The following is a 22,444-nucleotide window of genomic DNA, read 5'->3' as shown; positions in this document are numbered from 1 at the left end:
GCATACCCTCAAGGGCTACGTACACCCATAACTTCCGCCACCAGGAGTGGGTTAGCGTAGCTAAGTTGGAGGATGAGTTATACGCACCTTTCCTGGAGCTCATGTTTCCTCCTCTTCCCTCAGCAGGAGCGGGCAGCACGGCGGCAGCAGCAGCAGCCAGGTCCCCCTGAGTGTCTCAGAATCACTCTCTCACTCACACTAACCCCTCTGCCGATCGATGACATGCACGCCCTCTGTCGTTTCAAACAGGGGTCTGCAAGCAGACCTACGCGGACCAGCGACACACAAAATACTCTGGGTGTAACAGCATCTTATTTTGGAGTTGTTTTTTTTCCCTCAGGAACAGAAAAATAAATAAATAAATGCAGTTTAAAATGGAAAATATATTTATTAGAACCGTATAAGCTTTTGTGTAATACACACTGGTAGTGATGGTGTTCATTCAGGGAATAATGTTAAATGATTGGAATGAGGAGCTGAACCGAACTGCTGGTAGTTCATAAAAATACAGCATATAAGCAGACATCTCATTTGAAAAAAAAAAACCTTCATAATGTACTTGCTATGTTATTGCGTGTTCACATGCTAGTACGAGGTGTCGGCTGTATTTGTGTATGATTGTTGTTACAGTCTATGTTCTCCTCTTGGCCAGATCACTCTTTGAAGAAGAGATTGATTCTTTTATTAACCAAGGATTTAAATCCTTGGTTTTTAACCAAGGATTTAAATCCTTGGTTAAAAAAGGACGGATTCCAACCCACTTTAATGGATCCCAACCCAGGTAAAGTGGGTTGTAATCCATGTTAATCCATGATGCGACTGGTGACGGTGGACACCATGAACTCACTGTTATGTTCAGGGAATCAGTTTGAGATTATTTCAGCCAGGTCCATCCCTTTATGAGGGATCAAGTCGGGAACAATATTCAAGTATGCTGACATTACAGTAAAGCATGGTTGGTACGAAGTGGCCCAAAGTGCTCTAGGAAAATATCCCCTACTGTTACACCATCACCATCAACCTGAGCCATAACATTTTGTCAGTCTCCTGTCGCTCAATCACAGTGAGCTTATGGGAATTTTAGCCTCAGTTTCCTACACTCCGCTGACAGGAGTGGCACCGGTAGTGATCTTCAGCTGGTGTAGCTCATCTGCTTCAAGGTTCAACATGTTGTGTGTTCAGAGATACTCTTCTGCATGTCTTGATTGTAGTGAGTAGTAATTTAAATTACTCTTGCCTACCTATCAGCTCAAAGCAGTTGGCCATTCTCCTTTGACCTCTGACATCAACAGTCACTGGATATTTCTTCTTTTTATGGACCTACAGATGATTTGTGGGAATGTTAATATTTTCCAAAATCAGCTATAATCACATGATTTGGTATTCTGGAGAATTAAACTGTTTCATAAGCTCTCCATGTTCCCTGACATCAACCCTCTGTGTTTGTTAACAAAGAGGTGCTTTAATGACACGACTGCAGCATGAAGCTTTCCCCTGGCGCGCCGAAAAGGCACCGCTGGGATTCGAACCCAGGATCTCCTGTTTACTAGACAGGCGCTTTAACCAACTAAGCCACGGCGCCGTTGTGCAACGTGTCATAGGCGCAATGGCGCAACGATCAATGTAGGCAATATTGCCGAAGAAAATAGAGTTCAATTTAAAACTGGCTGTGCCATAAAATAATACACAGCCAGAGATGCTGTAAAAAAAAAACACAGAGGTTATAACTAAAATGCATGTAAGAGCCGTTAAATTTACATTTTACACATTAGTACAGGACTCGGTGCTAAAGGCGTACTAAGCATACAGTGGACCACCTTTACAGGCTACACAACAAACCGAAGGACAAACTAGCCACTTCAAGCCACACCATGCATCATACAGTGATACACTCATACATGGATAGTGCACTGTAGCCACAGCAGTAAACGTGCAAAAACACATATCTTACAGCAGGAAACAGAGACACTTTCTCTCGTGGATTGATGAACTCACCAAACACCGGGGCCGTTGACCGTTGTGAGCGCAGAATGTGCTCATCACTACTTCCGGTAGGGTCATGCTTAAAATTCTGATTAGTGGGCACAGTGATCTTCTTGGACAGTTCTGGACCCCCAAAGGCCGTCCATAACGCCCACCACTAAATTGTGATGCTTGATGATGATGTTCAGCTGATACTAAGAGGCCCAAAGTGTGGCAAGAGAATATGACACACCATAACACAACCAGCAGCAGCCTTAACTGCCGATACAAGACACGATGGCTCCTTGCTTTCATGTTGTTCTGACCCTAACCATCTGAATGTGACAGCAGAAATGGGGACTCGTCAGACAAAGCAACATTTTTCCAATCTTCTGGCTCATTTTGTCGAGCTCATGTAAAAAAAAAAAAAGTGTAACCCCCCCCCAAAAACAAACAAACAAACAAAAAACCACTACATTTTGGGAAATATTTGTGGGTGTTTTCTTGTTTGTTTGTTTTTGTGCTATTATATCAAAAGAAGTCTTTAAAGTCAAAACCAGGATAATAGTTTAAAATGCCACCCAATGTGACATTTATTAATCAGATTTACTTAATTAATCCCAGAAAAAGTAATTATATTGAACATAAAAAAACCCAAAACAAACAAACAAACAAAACACTAAATTTTTGGAAATGTTTGTGGGTGTTTTCTTGTTTGTTTGTTTGTTTTTGTACTATTTGAACACTAAAGTGGCCCTTCAGTGAGATGACAGTGCCAGCAGTGGCCCACAACTCATTTAAATTGGAGACCCCTTCTATAGACGAATGTGTGGAAAAATCCTAGCTGGTCAGCTTCAGCTTCTGAAATACTCAGAGCCTTCTGAAACACAAGTCCTTCTGCCATGAACAACTATGAGAAGTTCAAAGTCACTTAAATCACCTTTCTTTCCAATTCTGATGCTTCAACTTCAACAGGATGTCTTTAACGCGTCTAAATACACTGAGTTGTTATCATGTAATTGGCTGATTAGATATTTGTGTCAATGAGCAACTGAAGAAGTGTACCTAATGCAGTGGTCGGTGACTGTATGGTGCACCTTACTGTTTGCTAATGTCACAAAACATTGCATGTGATAGGCTGCTATGTTTCTTCAGGACTTATCAATATGTAACTGTTCTTCTTGCCATCAAACTGCTTTTATCTTTGCCTCCCATTTAGATTGAATGAAATTACAATTATTTCTGTTTTTATTGTTAAAAGAAAAAAATAGGTAATATAAGTAAATCCTAATTACAACACAAAAATATTTTAGAAAGAAAAGCAAACTTAAATGATACTTTGCACAGTATCTATAAAAGGTTCGGAGGCACGTAAACTGAGTAAAAAGATGCCCACAGTGAGTTTCAATCTGTCTGCCGTCAGAAAGCAACATGGTCACATTACTTTCAAATCCAGGTTCACTTCCTGCTGTGCCACAATGCAAGCTCAAATCCTTTTTCCCTCCACAAACAAAAGCCTTCTGCCATTTTCCACAGTCTTTCATGCTTCTATCTCGTCCAGAATCACAGGCTCTGTCTGTGACCTATCATTATGGGATTAATTCTTCAGCTCCCTGTAGTTACTCACTGTTTTAATATAAGTAGAGAGGAGCTGACTTAAGCAACATGATGTGAGGATATGTGACCTTACGGCCACAGATCACAGTGGGGTAAAAATATAACAGATCTTCCTCGTCTGTCAGTTACATCTTTCAGTCTTTGGCCTGCTGGGAACAGTTGCTGTGTCTGAAATCTTAGCCCCAGCTCATACAGGCCAAATACAATAACAAAGAGGAAGTGGTTCAGTTTCCGCCTCTAACATTTCATGGTTAGATATAATGAAACAACACTCATTAAAAATATTCTGATGATGTTTTAAACTATTTTGTTTAATAGTGGTACTTTCTTGTATTATATTCAGCTTTTATGTTGAATTTTATATTGAACAAAATTTTAGGAAAGGCTTATGCTCCTTCCATAGACTGTATATAGAAGATGGACATATAGTAGCTTCCAGACCTCTAATGTCTTTACATTAGAGGCCTGGGAGCTTAAGCCTCCCTTTAATGGCCATCAGGGGGCGATACCACTTGTTTCAAAGAGGCATCCGAGTGAAACTTGCCCTAATTTTTCTGATACTGTAACAACCTCAATAAGCACCTTCCTGATGACTTTAGGGGCTCTGTCACTAGTTTCAGGCCATGCTGAAATCAACATGAAGTTTATTTTATATATTATAGTAATTATTAGAGAAACAATTATCCAGGAACCAGGATCATCCAGGATTATCCAGGATGTGCTTGCTGGTTAATGACTTGTAAGACACATTGAAAGTGACGTTTCCCCGTCATCTTTTTGCTTATCACATTCAGTTAAAAATGAAAAAGAAGTACAATTCAAAGATCCACAACTTTATTTATCGCAGGGTACAACACATAAAAGTCAAAAGGCAATGAAACTTCTGAACAAAAACTTAGAAATATCTGGAAGTGGCATGTTGGATGATTTCATCCAGAGTGTCCACCTGAAAGAAAAAAACCTCAGTCTGACTTCTCTACAAGTTCTTATGTGTTTACACTACAGTAACATGTGCTCTCTCCTTTTTTCACTGATGTTTCTTCCTAAATGTATACCTGTTATATCTTCTAGGCAAGACTTACTATTCACTGTATGGCTGAGTTTGCATTCTCAGTATAAAAAACATGAAAAATACACAAGCTCAATGTTTTGAACTTATTATTACACGGTAGTTCTTATCTATTTCATGTACAAGAGTTTTACCTGCGTGCTTTTGCACACTCTGAAGTTCCTGAGCTTGTAGACTGTCACTTGACCTTTACTGTCCCCTACAAGGACACAGTCTGTCCCTCTGGCAAACAGCAAGGATGTCAGCCTCACACCAGGCTCAGCATGGTGCACAATGGTTGGAAACAGGCTGCAAAGAAATGTTTATGCTTTTAGTGAACACATATCTCTGACTTACACTTCAAATCAGGTGAAAACAATAGGTAAATTAAAAAAACCTCAAAGCAGACTGAGATCTCAATCCGATGGACTCACATGCTCAAAATCAGGTCCCAGAGCTCCACCTGGTCTTCCTTAACTACTCCAAACAACGTGGAGCAGTTTGGGGACCACTTAACAAAGAACACGGGGCCTTGGTGAATGGACTTGAACGTCATCACAGGGCGGCCCTGCTTCCACATCTGGACAGTCTCGTCACGGGAGCAGCTCAAAAACACATCGGGGCTGAATGGTGACCATTCAATGTGGTTCACAGATCCCTGAGAGAGCAAGATTAGACATGAAGAGAAACCTGCCTCTATCTTTCATTTTTGAATAAATATTATAAATGTAGTAATAAATCAAATGGGCAGTAAAGTGACACACCGCATCACAGAAGACAGTACTGTTTGTGCTGCTGTTTTTTTTTTATTGTTGTCACTTTTATATGGATGCAAATGCCTACAATAATTCTGTTTTATATACTTTATTTATATATATTTTATATACTATTTTGAATGCAATCAGCTGACAGATAACATGGCTTGGTGAGTGATAAATGGCCCTAACAGCCCATCCAAGGAATCTGTGTTCATTTTGTGTTCAGTTTTCACAAATATGAATCTATTTGTACATTATTTAGCACCAACTAGCAGTTATTTGTGGCTATGTGATGCGTTTTTTTATTGCTGAAATTAAATTCTGACTTGCGTCTACATATGGCCACCTGTCCATCCTCACTTGCATGTCCATGTGAGGATGAGCCATTCACTTATTGCATCCAGATCTCAACTTCTGGGTCCAAATAGACAAAATGTTGGCAAGGTTTACCAGTGGGTGATGCCATTTCCACTAAAAAAATATTCTGTCTTTGCTTTCATTAGATGATGTCTGATGACAGCAACTAGAGTAAATAGTAGGGGATAACAACAGTGAATGGCAACATCGGCACACAAGGCTAAACCAGGTCAGTAATAAGAAGCCGCCACCATTTGTCTTTGACTTTTCTTTACTGTTAATTCAGTTAACTAGTAGTTCTTGTATTTAAAAAGATCACTAGGCCAGAATAACCCTATCAGCTGATGTAAACTGATCCACTGGTTGGAAATCCAAAGTAAGCTCACTATCTTCATGCTGTAGCATCCCTAGTCTTTTGTCTTTATCGCCTTAACTTAAACAGCATTTTAAATATGACTCAGTCACATTGTTTACCCTCAAGCACTTACAATGTGCTTTTTGTAAGTGGCCAGAAAGCTGTGACCTTCAGAAAAGGAAGACTTGTGGATAAGGCCCTCCTGTGTGCCAACCAGATAAATACCAAAGTCCTGCAGGAGGAATGCAACATGGACGAGAAATTAGAAAACACACAAAAAAGACATTTTCACACTTTGATTACTGACAAGGCTTTTTTTGGCTAAAGTATTTGGCTGACTTAAATTTCTTACCATTGGATGGAAGTCAACACAAACAGCAGTAGGTTTGGACAGCACCATTTTTTTCTTCTTCAGGTTCTCTGCAGCCTCCTTACACTCTTTATTGCTCCTAAACCACATCAGGTCTAAGAACAAATATTTTTATAGACCATTCAGATATTTGAAATGTTACTGTTGTTCTCCATTGTAACACTTTACAGAAGCTCCATAAAATATAAAATAATTAACCAGGATTTGTTTTATTACTGCTATATTATATTCGCTGTATGTCCTCCACTCTCACTCACTTAGAAACCTGCCAAAGAAAAAATGACTATTTACACTTAGTTTTATGTCTTTAGTTTCCCAGAAATGTTAATTAGAATGTGAGCATTAATGGTTATCTGTGTTAGTCGTGTAATAGTTTGTTGGTATAGGCACCAAAAAGTTGCATTATGCTGTGAATCCGCTCCATACATGATCCAGGCGTGTTATGAAATTAGTGCAGCTATGAGGTAAAACTGTAAGTGCACAGTGGGAACAATAGCTAGGGGAAGACTGCAGTACCTGTGCAGTCAAGATTATGGCTGCTGATTGACCACTTGGCAATCCTGCCATCTGATGACACTGATACGAGAACATCTTCCAGTGATAACCTTTGTGGAGTCCAGGTGACCTGCCACACTGGGTGAAGATGCCTCCTGGAGGATTTACTAAAAACAGAAAGATCAGAGAAGCAATCAGATTATTTTTAGTGTTTTTTAAATCTTGACATGTTATGTATATGCTTATTTTATGCTAACACACATATACACTATACAGTGCTCACCTGCTGCTAGCAACACATGCAACACTGCTGTCTTGAATACAGATGTTGTAAATAGCTACAGTGCCGTCATACATTCCCACGGCAAGCTGGTCGTTAGTTGAGAAATCCAGGGATGTCACACTGCTGTGACAGTCAAAGACACGTTCTGGCCACTGCACAAAGGACACAGTTTTAACCAGGATACTATGGTTAAAAGAGCAACAACAAAAGCTGGGATTAAAAGTATGGCAGGATGCTGCTTTCTGATATGTGCTAGGATCAGCCTCTTGAAGCACAAGGAACTGAGAGGCTTGAGTGCAATCGAGCAGTGGTCACAATATATGGCAACCCCCTATATTCTGCTCTTTAGGGAGAAGCATAATAGTAGTGGTTTTGAGCCACACAGGGATAACAGGAGTCGGTAAGGAAAGGTTCAAAATGCTTATGAGACCCTCCAGCAGCTGATCAGCACATGCATGAAGTACACACCCTGGGACACCATCTGGACCAGCTGCTTTCCTAACACAGAAACCTTTCTGACGTCCATACAGTCCAGAGACTGTGTGTGTTGTTGGTGTTTTTGTACCTCTGATCATATTAAGATAAAAAGCATGTGGTGTGGGAGTCTCTTGAGGCACATCCAGGATGTTAGAAGTGATTAGCTGAACAAAGGCAATTTTTTTTTAAATCTTCTGATTAGCCAGCCCACCCAACCCTTGTAATATGGGCAAACTGAGATTAAAAAAAATGATAGCAGGAATAAACAACAAACAACAAAAATACAGTAATGTCTAAACATACCATGATGTTTTTGATGGTCCAGCAGCAGATCAGACCTGGTTTCAGGCACCTGGAGTCAAAGTCTGCATATCCTACTGCCAGGATATCCTTACAGTGCACAACAAAAGCAGCAGTTTAAATGAAGTATTGTAAACAAAGATTAATATTGGTAGAACCAGAAAAAGGGCAATGCCTTGCACTTCTGCTTCATCTATAATCATTAATGAAGCTTTATCGTGTCTAAAATGCTTCACAAAGTCTACACACAGGAAAAATGTGTATCAAATGTTGCTTACAGACAAAAATGACACAAATGATAATGAGACTCATGACAAAAAATATTTTAGTCTTTGTTTTGTTTTTCTTTTGTTACCGGGTTGTGCCTGTTCCAGGCCATGCTGGTAATGCAGTATCCTCTGGTGCGCTGACAAGTGAATGCCCAGAGAAGTTCCAGAGTAGGATCTAAACTCTCCTCACTGTGTTTTCCATGCTTCATCATGCTGTCAGAGCCTTACACAATCAATAATACACTTAATACAGTATTAATGTAAATATGCTATGGTTTTCTAAAGGCTGTATATAAAATATGGACATAGCCTCCCTGTCTGAAAAACAAAGCCTTTCTAATGTTCAGCAGGTTTTCTTTCTCTAAGCTTTTTCAGTACTTTCTACTCTTGGAGGGGATAACCTTATTATACCCTCTCATACACATGGCCCTGGTTGTCAGTGTAGAGTGATAGCAAAGAAAAAAGCTGGCGGAAAGAGACATCATGAATGATACTTTTGACTACTTTCTTGTCACCACAGCATAACACACTTTTTTTTTCAAAGTTTTATGTTAGATGCTGCGCCAAAGAATGTGTGCCTGGTCTAGAATTAAACAGAAAGCCTTGCAAAAGACTGGTGATCTGTCCATGTTGTACTCTGCCTACCCTGTAATAGCTGGGATATGCTACCCTCCCTCAAGACCCTGAATATGATAAGTAGGAGAAAATGGAGAGTTTACCTTCAGATATTGGCGGCTGTCTATAAGCAGCTAACTTGGCCTGAAAGGCGTTCAATACAACCGTCCTTTCCATAAAACGTGAGATGTTTGTTAATAACTCTGGCAGAAGAATTTCTTTCTTTGGTTCTGGCTCAGGATTTAAAATGCTTCCACAAATTTCCATTTCTGACAGCGAGCTGATGGTGCTGTCTGAGAAAATGGTCAATGAGAAAATTAGAAATGTTTATTTTCAACAAAATTATTTAGAATAAACAGAAATAGGAAAGACCATCAAAAGTGTGGTTATTATATGACGAACAAACACGTATTTATTCTTAGAAGTTGAAAGAACTGAAGTACCAGCTGAAGATGGAGTTACCTATGTAAGTGGTGTTGCTCTTGCTGCTCACTGATTTCTCCTCGTGATCAGCTTCATCACCTTCAAACGTTTCATTTTGCTTGTAAAAAGAGTCATAAATGTCCCAGTTTGTAGCCACCATACCTTTAAATATGAGAGAAAAAATAGCGCGTTATTTATTTATTTTTTGATTTGATAACCACTAATTGTTGAGTTAATCAAGTGTGAGGTGTTTCATTCTCACTCGTCTTACCCTTTCCAGCAGTACCAGTCTTCTCACTCTGGATCAGTTTGTTTTTAAGGGCTCCGTTTAATGTCTGCATCGATCTGTCGATGTACTTATCACTACACGTTCTGCTCTTGCAAAGCTCAGCATAGCTGAGGTTTCTCTGTCTGCACGGGAGGAGAGACAAAATATTTTTTTAACTGAAGGCTAGCATATTTGGTGGTGGTCAGAGGGCCCGTTGGCGCCAGTGTCCGGCAGCCTCGCCTCTGTCAGTGCGCCCCAGGGTGGCTGTGGCTACAACGTAGCTTGCCATTGCCAGTGTGTGAATGTGTGTGTGAATGGGTGAATGACTGAATGTAGTGTAAAGCGGTTTGGGGTCCTTAGGCACTGAGTAAAGCGCTATACAAATGCAGGCCATTTACTATTTGCATCTTCACGCATATTGCATGTGAAAGGCTTTCTTCAGTGAAATACATAAAGTGCCGGTTTCTGTGCATGTCAGAAGTTGTGTTAGATTTTCTCATCTGTCAGGTAGGGAGAGTGAGAGACAGAACAATCATAATTTTCTTATTTTATGATAACCAGACAAAGAACAAATGTGACCTTGACCTTCAGAACTATTTTGGTGAAGAACCATTAGGTGATCACTGTGTATGCTTATGTTTGTTAAATTACAACCAATAATGTAGGAGAAATAACAATTCTAGTGAACTGTTGACAGGTGATGATGGACAGCCTCATCAGACCTCTGGCTGGATGAGCTAAAAATTCATCAAAATGTAAAAATATTCAATTAACACAACTTGTGATGAATGTTATTTAGTGTTTTTACCCTCCACTCACATTGCTGCTTCTGCGTCATCATCGACCACTGAGGTTATGGTGGGGGGTATGTCCAGGAACGTAATGGTTTCGGTTTCAGTAAGCGAGATGTAATCACATTCACCCACCATCTTCTCCCTTGCATGCTGTTCTGCATCATCTCCTTTTTTCAACAACTCTGACACATGACAAAACAAACGAAAAAGCCTAATTCAAATAAACGGCAAAAAGACGATGTGGAATAATTTTAAGTGTACTGTGTTGAATATAGAAGAATTTATGATTTGAGAACTACAATGTTAATGCAATTTTTAAACAAAAGGGCAATATTAGTACCAGAAAGACAAAATCCCTACAACAATAAACATAAGGAGAGAATATATTTAAAAACAAAAAACAAGAGTAATCACGTGGAGGTGGATGTGTCGGTCCAAGAAAAATATCCTCAATCTCCGCATTCAATGAGTCTTGGGTAGGACACATGGTATGGCTGCTAATGAGACACACAAACATACATATTTAGTATCTATGTACGCTTGTACTCTGTATAATTTCCATTGTCACCATCACTGAGCCGCTTACTAACTTTGCCACTCACTGAAATTACCTCCAGATCTGCCTTTTGATAATTAACTTTATTTCCATAACAACAAATAACATGAAAACAAAGTGGATTCATAAGAGTGCAAGAGTAAAAAAAGCAAGTTTACACAGATGGGCAAGGTTATTATAGTTGTCTTGAACTAAATTAAAAGGTAAAAGTGACTTAAACTGTCTTTGGTTTTAGATTCTAAAGTACTGGTACTTGTATTTATTTGACCACTAACACTTAATAATAATTCTAATTGATGAATGGCACATTGATAGTTTGGATTAAACTGGTAAATACTTTTTACTACTAAAAAAGGCGGTCACGTTCACAAATGTTTTATTTGTGTTTTTAATGATTCATATTGATCTTCTGATTATTTACTTGTTGACTTTTCTATCAGCAGCTTCATTATCCATCCATCAATTAAGTTCTTTCAAGAAGTTCAGTTTATTTTTAAAATTTAAGTATTTTTTTTAAGAAATCTATTAGTAGAAGTATGTGTTTAATTTAGGAACAAATCCCAAAGGATCATCCTACAGACTTTTAAAAACATTAAGTCAAAAGGATTGTGATTTTTTAGCCCACATAAATGCAACCACGTAAAATTGTATGTTCCTATCTCTTTAAATGTTTAAAGTCTTATAAGAACTACGATAGTATTTACTGAATCACCATGAGGAGGAACTGATGTAAACGTGTGTTGAGACTGGGATTTCTACAAGTCTTACTGCATGTGCTATAAAAAGCTAACTTTCTAAACCACTCTAATCATGTAATATCTGCGTATGGAAAATACCACCTTCATCATAATTAGAGAATGAAAAACAAAATCACTCAGGAAACTATCTGAAACTGAACTGAATTGAAAAGATAAATGTAAAAATGACAACAAATTAAAGATATTACAAAACTATATCCAATGTGACCATCTAGTACCTTCTGGAAAGTTTAGGGATGCTGGAAAAGAGTTCATCCAGAGACTTTTGGAAACCTGGCACTGGGCAAACCAGGGGGCGGGGAGTGACATCATTGCCATCAGCATCCACCACCTGCAAAGACACGGAGTCAAAGTCACATGGTTGCCAGCTTTAACCAGGAAGTTTTAGTTAAAACTCAGTTTGTTAACCATAAGATGAGAGAACTTTGAGGTTTTCAGTTCCAAAGAGAGCTAATTTGAGGTTAGTTTTCTTTGAGTTGGCTGGTTTGACAAGAACCTAAATCCCAGTCAGAGATGAAAGGGATCAAAATGGAGATTTGTCTTTCTTCGTGCTTCAGCCTCAGAACAATAGCTGAACTGCGCAGAGAGTCCAGAGTTTGGGGAACTAATCTGAGCAAATAAAGAGTGAAATCCACAACAGAGCAGACATGTCAAACGGGTTTCAGGCATGAAGATCAGACCTGAGAAGGTGAAAACCTGCACAATGATGAAGAGGAGCAGTGTGAACAGCAAAAAAGAGAGGTTACAAGCCCGAAGAAGAGGTGGCAGATGTAGACAAGATGATAAACGTTAATTTTTTCTACTTTTACAGCAATTATTATTAAGTATTAAAGTTATTAAATCGTCTTTATTTCAGCATAACTAATACCAAATTTTATCCAAAGTTCATTTGTAACTTTTCCAGAATGTTCTTCTTCTATTATTTAGATGTGTTAGGTATTGCACTTTGTTTAATAGTCGGTTATATATTTTACCTTCACTATCAATAAGGAAATGACCTATATAATTTGTATCATGAATAAACCCTCTAAACTTAATCTTAGGTACTTAATATCAAGTGGAAGAGAAACTATTAACATGCATACAAACTATAGAATGTTTGCCTTCAAAGTAAAAGCTGCACCTTTTTAACTGTGTTGACAATAACACTAAGGCATAACTTTTACTTTGAAGGTGATGATTATGGTTTCTACATTTATAGTTCCTCTTTTGCAAGTTTTACTGCAGCTTGGCAAGTAGATATGCAAAGCAAATGTGGAAGCCTGGTTCTTCCACTGGGGGAAAACAATGTAAAAATTTTAGGTTACTATTCCAAAATTTTGACTTACTGATTGAATGTTTAAAATGCTGACTGATCTTGAGTCAAAGTTTAAGATAACGAACTTGATTTTTTTTTTTTTTTAGTTATCCCATCAACAAAAAACAAAACAAAACAAAAAAACAAGAAAAAAATAGCAAAATAGTAATTTCTTACCAGCAATGTGTGGCTACATGAGAAATCTCTATAAATTAAGATATTAAGATATGAACCTGCATCACCATCATGAAGAAAGAGTTTTAAGCTAATGCTAAATACCCGAACTTTTCCAATAAGATCTTTATTTCTCCTTTTCTGTTCCTCAGGGTTTTCTTTTTGGTTATAACCATTGCCTGTTAAAGTGCCTTGACAAAGTCCTGATCCTGAGGATGTCTTTGTTAGAGAAGTTCTGGAACAAAGCATAATGAACACAAGTTTTAAGTTAGTAGCTAATCTGTTAACTATCACTGACAGCTAGCCCAGATAAGCTAATGCTATTATAACTTTCTCTAATCATAAACTTTACTTAATTGTTTTTTACATTTTATAAACAGTTAACTTACATACTAGAACAACCACTATTTTTCTTCATCTTTTCTCCTCTTCAATTTGGGGCTCAAAGCTAATTTTTCTGCAATTTCAGCAATGGTACAAAGCTAACGACCTATGGCCGTTATTTAGCCTGCACATGAAGTTAGTGTCACACAGAAAAGCCCCCCTCTTCTTTATGTCTAACAATAATGTCCTACCAATCTGAAACTGACTTCTTATTAAACTATTCTTGAGCGAAATGGTAGCAGAATTATAACTTCAAGATGGGAACAAGCAAAACAAAAAAGCTGAATAAATATAAAAGGTTATTCTTATATTACAGCAAAGACAGGATTTATTTTAAAGAGAACTCTTAAACCATATTTGACTGGTTATTCTACATATGGAGTCGCAATAAGCACTAAAATTAATGAGGCTTTAGCTCATGAAATGAAAACAATGTGAAAGATAAGATAACCATGGAGTGTGGAAGTCAGTATTATTAGTAGAGAAGGTGTATGAATACTCAAGTGAGCAGTGTGGTGTTGTAAAGGCATGAGGAGAGGTGTAAAGGTGTAAGAAAAATTACACGTAGTTCCACAAGGTGACAGTAAAGAGCTGACACGGTGCCGCTGTTATTATGGAGTACAACACATCACCTGGTGCTGCTGCCTGTTTTAGATTGCATTGCACTTGTTTTTATAAGACTTATAGGAACTGTAAAGGAAAATACCAGCGAAAGGAAACTCCACAAATGTACTGATCTATCTATTGCCTGGACCCGTATTGTTCAATAGTAGGCCTACTTAATAAACAATTGCTTTTAAAAAAATCAGCAGCCCTAAAAATATCATTTCTTTCTATTCAGTAAAACATTTGTCATGGTGTTAAAAAAAAGCATATAGCATAGGGTACCAATATGCTTTCACAATTCAGTGATCACAGATTTGCACTTGTTTAAGCCTTAAGCTAAGGACTGAGGACTTTGTACTTCTTAGACCAAACCTTTACAATCACGCGGCAGACAGGATCTTTATAGTGTAGATATAACATTGGACATGATAAGCTAATATTTATTTATTTTTTACTTTGAAGTGAAAGGTTATAATTAGCTGGTGTCTTACATTCAACAAGTTGTGCGTGAAAAAAACGCTTTAAAATAATCGATAATAATAATAATAATAATAATAAATAGAATAATACAGTCATGAAACCATGACTGTTTCATTAATTAACTGGAATATAAAGTACTGTGCTCCCAGAGACGTGTGGAAGTATCGTAAGCTCCATACCCAAGTGTGTTTCTTTGGAGCGTTATCCCACGGTTACTTGAACGCAGCATAGCTTTGTGATTGACAGCTCCTTTAACCAAGCGTTTGAAGTGGGAGGGCTTTAGGTCATTATCCATTTCCGGAACCAGAGGAGCACACACACATACACACGTGTGAGAAAACCTGGCGTTCAGTGTTGCCTGCTCTCTTCTGAATATCACCAGGTCCAGGTAGGTGAGTGGGAACGTTTGGAAGAGCAAAAGTCCTTTTTTAAAAAAATTATTTGCTTTTACCAGCGACATTTGAGTTCAGGTTTACAAACACGTTAACTGGGGGTGTTAGCTAGCTAATAGATGCTCTGCCGTCTTTGCTAAGTTTTGAGTGATAACTAATCCCCTTCATTTAGTCTTTTAAGTGCCTGCTTCAAGCTTGGATCCGTCAGGAAGTCTGTGCAAGTGTTTGGCGTTTGGAAAATAAGGAGTGTTTGCAGCCATATTTCGCTACCGCAGTCCCACAAACGGTAAGTTGTTGGTATTGTTTTCTAGGCCAGTAATGCCCACTTAGTTATGTTATCGTTACTCGCAGATACTGAAATGTAGTGTTCACAGTTATACTTTGTGCTTTCCATTTCTACGTAGAGTCACGTAATAACGGGTAACTGATGTTGTAGTACTGATGTTATACCATGTCATCAGTGCTGGTATCTTGCCACACGCTTCAGATCTGACTGGTGCGTCACACCAAAACAAAGCGTGCTGTAGTGTTGCACTTCGACAGTTTTGAGGTTGTCCCTGCAGCAGTCAAAGCAGAAATACGCCTCGCCTTGGTAGTGTCCACGAGGCGTCCGATTCAGATGACCAACGCATTTCGGTGGCTCCTTTCAGTGTGACGGAGTAGCAGCTCTACCCTGAGCTCCTCATTTCATCTGCAAGGGTATAGCCCACACACCCTTTGGAGGAAACTTCAGTTCCGTCAGTTGTATCTGTAGGCTCACTCCTTTGATCACTACACACGGTTCATGGCTGCAGAAAGAGGCCATTAGAAACTAGAGCATTTGGTAAATTGACAGCGTCACACACGATTCAGTGTGACAGACTGGTACAACATCCATGCTATTGCACCACACCAAACCGTCAGTCAAAATATTGGAGTGTTTCTTTAACCTGATTTTAAAAAAATGAAATGAATAAAGCATACCATTCAGACTAAAACAGGAGAAAGTGCTGGGCTGTAAACAAGCAAGCTGATGTTTAAAAAAAACCCAAAACAAATCACACAAAAATACCACACCGTGAGACTCGGGTTTTATATATGTGTGCGGCTCATACTGTTAACTAAATTCCTTATTGCTCCAGCTGGGCACTAATGGCTGAATCCGAGCCTGTGACCGTCGTCGTCCCAGTTGGAGAAAAGCGAGGGTGCCCGGAAGATGAAAAAGATGATGCACCATCAAAGAAACCAAAATTTGAGAGCGATCCTCCGCAGCAAGATGAGATGGACGAGCCCGAGGGGGACGCAAGTGATGGAGAGGAGGATGGTGACACATTTGCTAACATGATGAAGCATGGTCTCACCGAGCTCGATGTTGGCATCCTAAAGTATGTCAGTGACCACGAAGGCTTCTCTGGAGTCCTGAAGGAAAGGTTTGTTTGTCATCTGGAGTTAATGAAGGATTTAAAGAGTTTGCTTAACAAAGAGTAACCAATCACTTTCTTTGTTTTTTGCACTCAGATATTCTGATTTTGTTGTGCATGAAATCAACAAAAATGGCAAGATTGTGCATTTGGATGACCTCTCTGTCCCGGCGGAGGCTGAGGTAACGTTGCTTCTTCTGCTATTTTAACAAGCCTCAGATTCATCATGAAGGCACACTTCGCATTAACAAAATAAGACTAAAGAGAACTCCAGGATCGGGTTACATAATACTCTCCAATATGGTTTTTGGTTTGTTTTTCTGCTGTTTAGGAAGCCCAAGAACCTGAACAACAGCCAAAAGAATGTGACCTGCTAACTGAAGAGCAGAAAAAGCAGCTTGGAGAGCTTCAGCTGTTCAAGAACAAAGAGGGAAATGTCTCAATTGAGGTAACAGGTTAAAAGGAGTGCTCCAATAAAAAACACACAAAAATCCATAAAACTAGCTGACAGCTTTATGTAATGTTCTTATTCATTTATAGGTACTGGATGATTCTAAAGAGAAACGGACATTGGTCCACAAAGCCATCAAGAATCAGTTTCCTGGTTTGGAAACAAAGACTGAAGAGAGGGAAGGGCGGAAGTTTATAGTGGCTTATCATGCTGCTGGGAAGAAGGCTTTAGCAGGTATGTGGATCTCAGGATGGAAGGCCAAACTAAGTTAATGTTTTAGGAATGTTAATGAAATTTATTGCACGCCTTCCTCACTTCAGCTTATATTTTATCTACTGCAGTGCATGTAGCCCGAGCAGTAAAATACGATGCATGCGCTTTTGTGTAAGCATGGTCAACACACCTGCATGTTTCTACTGAGACCTTTACTCAACACCACAAAGGATGGTAGAGATTAGCAGAGCCACACAGGCCAAAAGTTTAAATATCACACTTCACTCCAGGCCCATGCATGAGATCTCACCCCTGACAACTCTACCCACAGACCATAAGACTCTCTTTCTTAGTAACATTATTCTATCCTCCTTTTGCTCTTCTCTGGTGGATAGAAGTCAAAACAACTACAGGTAAGAACTTATTCTCCTCCCAGCACCAGAGGAAATGGTTAAAAGCCATGTGGAGTTGGGTTACACTTAGCTTAGGATAAAATACTGTGTCGTAAAATCAGCTTTAATATCGTGTGTCCATGTCGTTTTGCCATTAAGTGATTGGATCTGAGTGCCAAAGCAAGGTTGTTGGCTAACTGCTGAGATATGTTTGGAAGTACAGGATCTATAATGAGTATTTCTATAATATTGGGGACTTATAAAGTACATGCTATGTTTTAATATTAAAAAACATCACAGCATGTTTTTCATCACACCATTTTTCTGTCTCCACAAAAGCTCCAAGGAAACACTTTTGGCCCAAAAACCGTGGCAGTTTCTGCCACTTTGTTCTGTATAAGGAGAACAAAGACACCATGGATGCTATCAATGTGCTTTCAAAGTTCCTCAGGTAGGAGACGTGTGTGTTTTTTAGTTTGTTTTATAAAAAGTAAGGATCATTCATTGATAAAAGAGCCAACACACTAATGGATGTGTGAAATGTTTTTTGCAGTCAAGTTTTGCAGCCCTATGTATAATGATGGATGTCTCTCTAGGCTTAGACCCAACATGTTTTCCTACATGGGAACCAAGGACAAGAGGGCCATTACTGTGCAGGAGATAGCGGTGCTCAAGTGAGTGTTATAATGCAGAGCCCTGCAGTTACTAGTGTGCAGATATTTTTGTTTTTTTGATGATTATGCTAGATGTGTGTTGTTATTGATTCTAATTTATCTCTGATGGGTTCTTGCACAGGATCGGTAATTATAACAGCCTCTTCTTTGTTCACTTAGGATCACTGCAGAGAGGCTGGCTCACCTCAACAAGTGCCTTATGAACCTCAAGCTTGGAAACTTTTGCTACAAAAATCACCCTCTAAAGCTGGGGGAACTGCAGGGAAACCATTTCACTGTGGTGATAAGGTCAGCAGGTGTTAATATACACAGTGCTTGTTTCAGAAATAGATTTTAAAAGCTCGGCATTTGTTAAACTGCCAATTTGAACTGAGGTCACCTTTATTGGCAGTCTCTTCCTGTTTAAAGGGAAGTTTTGTCCTCACTGTGATCAAGTGTTTTCTCCAGGTGGATTAAAGGAAACAGAGTTAAATTGTCCTGCAAAACCATGATGCATTTTTTTAAATTGCTTTTCAGGGTAAAGTGTTCAATGGCTCATTGTTTTTTGTCTTTGTGTTTGCAGGAACATCACAGGAACAGACGAGCAGGTTGATCAGGCAATGAAATCCCTCAAGCAGACAGGTTTCATAAACTACTACGGCATGCAGCGTTTTGGCACAACAGCTGTGCCCACGCATCACGTGGGCAGGTGAGGTCATGACATGGAGATTGTTGCGTAAATTATATAACTATAGGACCATAAACTATAGTGTTTTCCCTCAATTTGTTGGGGACAGGGCTATTCTGAAAAACGACTGGAATGAGGTGATGGATTTGATTCTGAAACCCCGTCCTGGAGGTAAATGTACCACCCTCACTCTGTTTTCTGCTGCAGTTGAAGCGGTTGCAAAAAGTATTTCAAGTTTCCCATTGTCTCGTTTTTTTCTTTTACAGCGGAGAAAGAATTTCTGGTCCGCTGCAGGGAAGAGTGGGCAAAGACTCAGGATCCGGAGGCAGCACTGAAAAAGCTTCCCAACAAGCGCTGTGTGGAAGGACAGCTGCTGAGAGGCCTGTCTATGTATGGCAAGAAAAACATCGTCACTGCATTTGGACTGGTTGGTTTTCTATTGCAGTCTTGTAACAAGTTGATGCAGCAGAACCAAAGGCTTTACCTTAATTATTCCGCAAATAAATCTTCCTTGTTTACAAGTTACAGTTACCCGTGAAACAATTCAGTCAGAGATTCAGACGTACCTCTAGCCTCAATGGAAATTAAATTTTGTGCTCACGCTCTTTTGCTCTTCTCTAGATCCCCCGGAACAACCGCCTGATGTACATCCACAGCTACCAGAGCAGAGTGTGGAACACCATGGTGAGCCGCAGAATTGAAGCCTTCGGTCTGAAGGCTGTGAAGGGAGACCTGGTACTCAAAGGAAGTAAGTTGGCCTTTAAATCACCTGCCTAATGTTGATTATTAAGAGTGGGACACTGTGGGATATGTACAGTAAACTGTAGCTTTTAACCTGGATTCTGTACAGGTCAGTAAATGGGATACAAAGTGTCTTGTTAGCAAACTTTAAATGAGTTGAAAAGTGATTTTCACCCAAGGATCAACATACATGTCTATGTTTGGATATCTTCTCAGGAAGAGGAAGTGTGTTAATGTAGAGTGGGTACATTTTATCCTGAACAAATTCAGGTTGGGCGGGTCACATTTAGTAGTGGTCACACTTGCTCTGTGCTCATTTTAGCCATGCACAATCTGTCCTCACAGAGAGGCCACCTTTTAAAAGCATAAGAATGATACAGATGCATTAAAACACAAGTGCAATGTAGGATTAGAAACCTGAAAGGCTTATTGAGTTTCCAACAAAAAAAACAACTGGTCATTTTTTTTTCTTTCTTATGATATCATCTTCCAAATGTTATGTTTCCAAAGCCACGGCACACGTGCTGTCTGCAGAGGAGGCAGAGAATCAATCCATCCACAACATTGTGATGCCACTTCCAGGGTTTGATGTCATTTACCCCACACACCACAGTAAGTATAGGCTATGTATAATGCAGAGTTGAGTTTTTATAGCATATAACCCAAATTAACATTGGGTTGTTTTAACACTAATGTATTTAAGATGGTAACACCTGTATAACAAAGTAACGGGTGCTTCCGGTGGAATAGTCTGAGTGGTTTAATAAAATAAAAATTGACATAAAACATTAAATAAACTTACAGCAGAGGAGAAAATTGTTTTGTTTTGTGTTACATTGTCAGTCATACCTGTGTGTTTTGTTTTAGTCGGAGAAGGTTACAGAGAGCTGCTCACTGCAGACGGGCTGGACATCGACAACATGAGGCACAAAGTGAAGGACTACTCTCTGGCCGGAGCCTACAGGCGCATCATCATCAGACCCGCTGATGTCAGCTGGTCAGCACCTCTCACTGCCTTTTTCACACAATGCAGTGCATGACTTGTAACAATCACAATTACTGTTGTGCTTTGCTCTTTCACAGTTAAACATAATGGTAGTGATAGATTAATTGTGTACTGCTCTTACTGAATGCTTTGTTAAACTGTTGCTCTGTTTACTGTAGTACTACATTTCCTTGTATTTGTCGCTGTTCTGTGCAGGGAGGTCATTAATTACGATGACCCCAGGGTGTCTCTGGTGCATAGTGATTTTGAGAAACTAGAGAACAAACCCGCACCTGTCTTCAACAAAGGTAAACTTATTTTTACGCCTGTTTAGATTTGTGTCAACGATGGATGTAAAATTTTATTTAATTTCCATAGATTAAAACTTTTAAACTTGCAGGCATAAGTCAAGTATGTATAAACTCAGTTTATTTAAAAGGGAAACTGACAATAAAACTTACAATATGAGATCATTTCAAGGGCAGATTTTGAATGAAGTACAATAATAAATGGAGGACATGTATGATATCCAACAATCAAAAGCATGAATTATTTATTTTACTAGTTAAAGTAGAAGAAATAATGTTTTGTTTACAACCTGCATAAACTGTGCCACTCTCCTTCCTCCTGACAGAGGGGAAATATCGCGCTCTGCGGATGGAGTTCTCGCTGCCTCCATCGACCTACGCTACTATGGCAATCAGAGAAGTCCTCAAGCTGGACACCAGCATCAAGAAACAGACGCAGCTTAACACGACCTGGTTTAACTGAGACCACGACACCTTCAGGCATGAACTGGACTGTTGATGCAGTGGCTGCTTACTGTTGTTTTTAAGTCATGTGTAGTATGTGTGTATGAGAGAGCATTTGGGTTTTATACAAACCCAAAGATAATTTCTTTGACGTACAAAGAGCAACAGTTTATAATTATTGAACTTTTTTATGTTTTTATTTGCTTTGACAGGTTTTTGTGCTGCACATTGCGATTTCACATATTTTGACAAGATTTAAATATGTTGTGTGCTTTCAGGGCACTCACACATTCAATAACTACTGCTGCTGGTTTTGTACAGAGATGAGAACTTCTTTTTAGCTCAAAGCTAATAGCATAAGTTTTTTTGAGAAGGAAGAGCAATTTAAATTGTTGAGAGAATCGGCACAGTGTGTGTGTATGAACAAAAAAATCTGAAATATAATTTTTCTTTTTTTGTCCTTCCACTTGTAAAAGTGGTAATAAAGCTGTTATCTCTCCTTTCAGTCTTTTCCTCTGCAAGATGTTGTGATTGCAATGAGTACAGTAACACAGTCTCCCTCTAGTGGTTGACCTCTACTACCAAAACAAAAGTGAACAGATCCAGACTACTGATCCTACTGGACACAGTAGTGGTGGAAGAAGCACTATTTTATTTTTTGTATTCCATTTTATATCACTACAGATAAGCTTAGTTCACATTTAGTGGGGGGGTTGAGATCCAAATGTACAAAATATTAATATTTGATTCTGAAGCATAATTAGTTGCCTGCTAATAAAACTGAAGTACGGTTGAGTACTACAGTACAGTACAGACTGTTCAACACTCTCAGGTGTAAGCTGGATTTTTGATGCAAGCTACAAAAAACTAGTGCTGCTACTTACTGTTGTGGTTGGAAGACTGTTATATGTGAGTCTGAGAGAGGATTTAGGTTTTATATAAACCCAAAGGTAATATTCTGTGAAGTGCAAAGTAACTGTTGATGGTTATTCAGCTTTTTTATGCTTTTACTTGTTACTTGTGAGGCTGTATACTTTTTAGGGTGCTCACACTTGGAGTAATCCTTCTGGTTTACTGTGCAGAGATGATGACCAGTTTTAGCTGTAAGCTAAAATGTATTAAATTTAGAAA

At 39.0% G+C, this 22,444-nt stretch overlaps 3 protein-coding genes and 1 non-coding gene across 11 annotated transcripts in view; 1 reads left to right on the top strand and 3 right to left on the bottom strand.

Annotated features, from left to right (window-relative positions):
- The window catches only part of srpk2 (SRSF protein kinase 2), a 74,998-nt gene extending 72,946 nt beyond the window's left edge, over window positions 1-2,052 (bottom strand). For 3 of the 4 annotated variants that reach the window (XM_085462365.1, XM_085462369.1, XM_085462370.1), the window contains exons 1-3: window positions 1,996-2,051; window positions 1,242-1,320; window positions 88-265 (exon numbers count right to left, since the gene is read on the bottom strand). In XM_085462365.1, the coding sequence (XP_085318491.1) occupies window positions 88-103 (16 nt within the window). In that variant the 5' untranslated portion in view covers window positions 104-265; window positions 1,242-1,320; window positions 1,996-2,051. Of the gene's footprint in view, window positions 1-87; window positions 266-1,241; window positions 1,321-1,995 lie in introns of all 4 variants that reach the window. The other variant, XM_085462366.1, reaches the window with a different exon arrangement.
- trnat-agu (transfer RNA threonine (anticodon AGU)) lies at window positions 1,509-1,582 on the bottom strand. The gene has a single exon. It is a non-coding gene; the product is annotated as a tRNA-Thr (tRNA).
- A 2,339-nt stretch (window positions 2,053-4,391) lies between the features above and the next one.
- On the bottom strand, window positions 4,392-13,718 carry LOC146704905 (dynein axonemal intermediate chain 4-like). 3 transcript variants are annotated; one of them, XM_085462354.1, is made up of 17 exons: window positions 13,566-13,718; window positions 13,180-13,411; window positions 11,924-12,036; window positions 10,806-10,888; window positions 10,417-10,573; window positions 9,601-9,740; window positions 9,369-9,491; window positions 9,011-9,199; window positions 8,378-8,514; window positions 8,026-8,112; window positions 7,246-7,397; window positions 6,984-7,129; window positions 6,450-6,562; window positions 6,231-6,329; window positions 5,062-5,285; window positions 4,783-4,936; window positions 4,392-4,525 (listed from the first exon to the last, which is right to left on the bottom strand). In XM_085462354.1, the coding sequence occupies exons 1-17, from the start codon at window positions 13,592-13,594 to the stop codon at window positions 4,475-4,477; spliced, it is 2,229 nt and encodes a 742-aa protein (XP_085318480.1). In that variant the 5' UTR covers window positions 13,595-13,718; the 3' UTR covers window positions 4,392-4,474. The 3 variants fall into 3 exon arrangements, with proteins under 3 accessions (XP_085318480.1, XP_085318483.1, XP_085318482.1); XM_085462357.1 differs by having other exon boundaries at window positions 10,806-10,885; window positions 13,282-13,411; XM_085462356.1 differs by having other exon boundaries at window positions 13,282-13,411; window positions 13,566-13,717.
- A 1,196-nt stretch (window positions 13,719-14,914) lies between these two features.
- Window positions 14,915-21,818, top strand: pus7 (pseudouridine synthase 7). 3 transcript variants are annotated; one of them, XM_085462359.1, is made up of 18 exons: window positions 14,915-15,034; window positions 15,211-15,324; window positions 16,160-16,447; window positions 16,536-16,620; window positions 16,770-16,886; window positions 16,979-17,123; window positions 17,498-17,515; window positions 17,834-17,945; window positions 18,091-18,168; window positions 18,328-18,456; window positions 18,731-18,856; window positions 18,945-19,006; window positions 19,102-19,262; window positions 19,457-19,583; window positions 20,087-20,188; window positions 20,444-20,573; window positions 20,778-20,869; window positions 21,196-21,818. In XM_085462359.1, exons 3-18 carry the CDS (start codon window positions 16,170-16,172, stop codon window positions 21,330-21,332), a joined length of 1,899 nt encoding a protein of 632 aa, XP_085318485.1. In that variant the 5' UTR covers window positions 14,915-15,034; window positions 15,211-15,324; window positions 16,160-16,169; the 3' UTR covers window positions 21,333-21,818. The 3 variants fall into 3 exon arrangements, with proteins under 3 accessions (XP_085318485.1, XP_085318486.1, XP_085318487.1); XM_085462360.1 differs by having other exon boundaries at window positions 14,915-15,038; XM_085462361.1 differs by lacking the exon at window positions 17,498-17,515 and having other exon boundaries at window positions 14,916-15,034.
- The last annotated feature ends 626 nt before the right edge of the window (window positions 21,819-22,444 follow it).

The sequence above is a fragment of the Copadichromis virginalis genome, linkage group LG7 (genome assembly GCF_057382275.1).
Source record: "Copadichromis virginalis isolate Kocher_CV1m ecotype Utaka linkage group LG7, C_Virginalis_male_GT1.1, whole genome shotgun sequence".
Taxonomy (NCBI): domain Eukaryota; kingdom Metazoa; phylum Chordata; class Actinopteri; order Cichliformes; family Cichlidae; genus Copadichromis; species Copadichromis virginalis.
The sequence above is the reverse complement of the archived record's forward strand: the minus strand, read 5'-3'. Positions and strand labels throughout refer to the sequence as shown.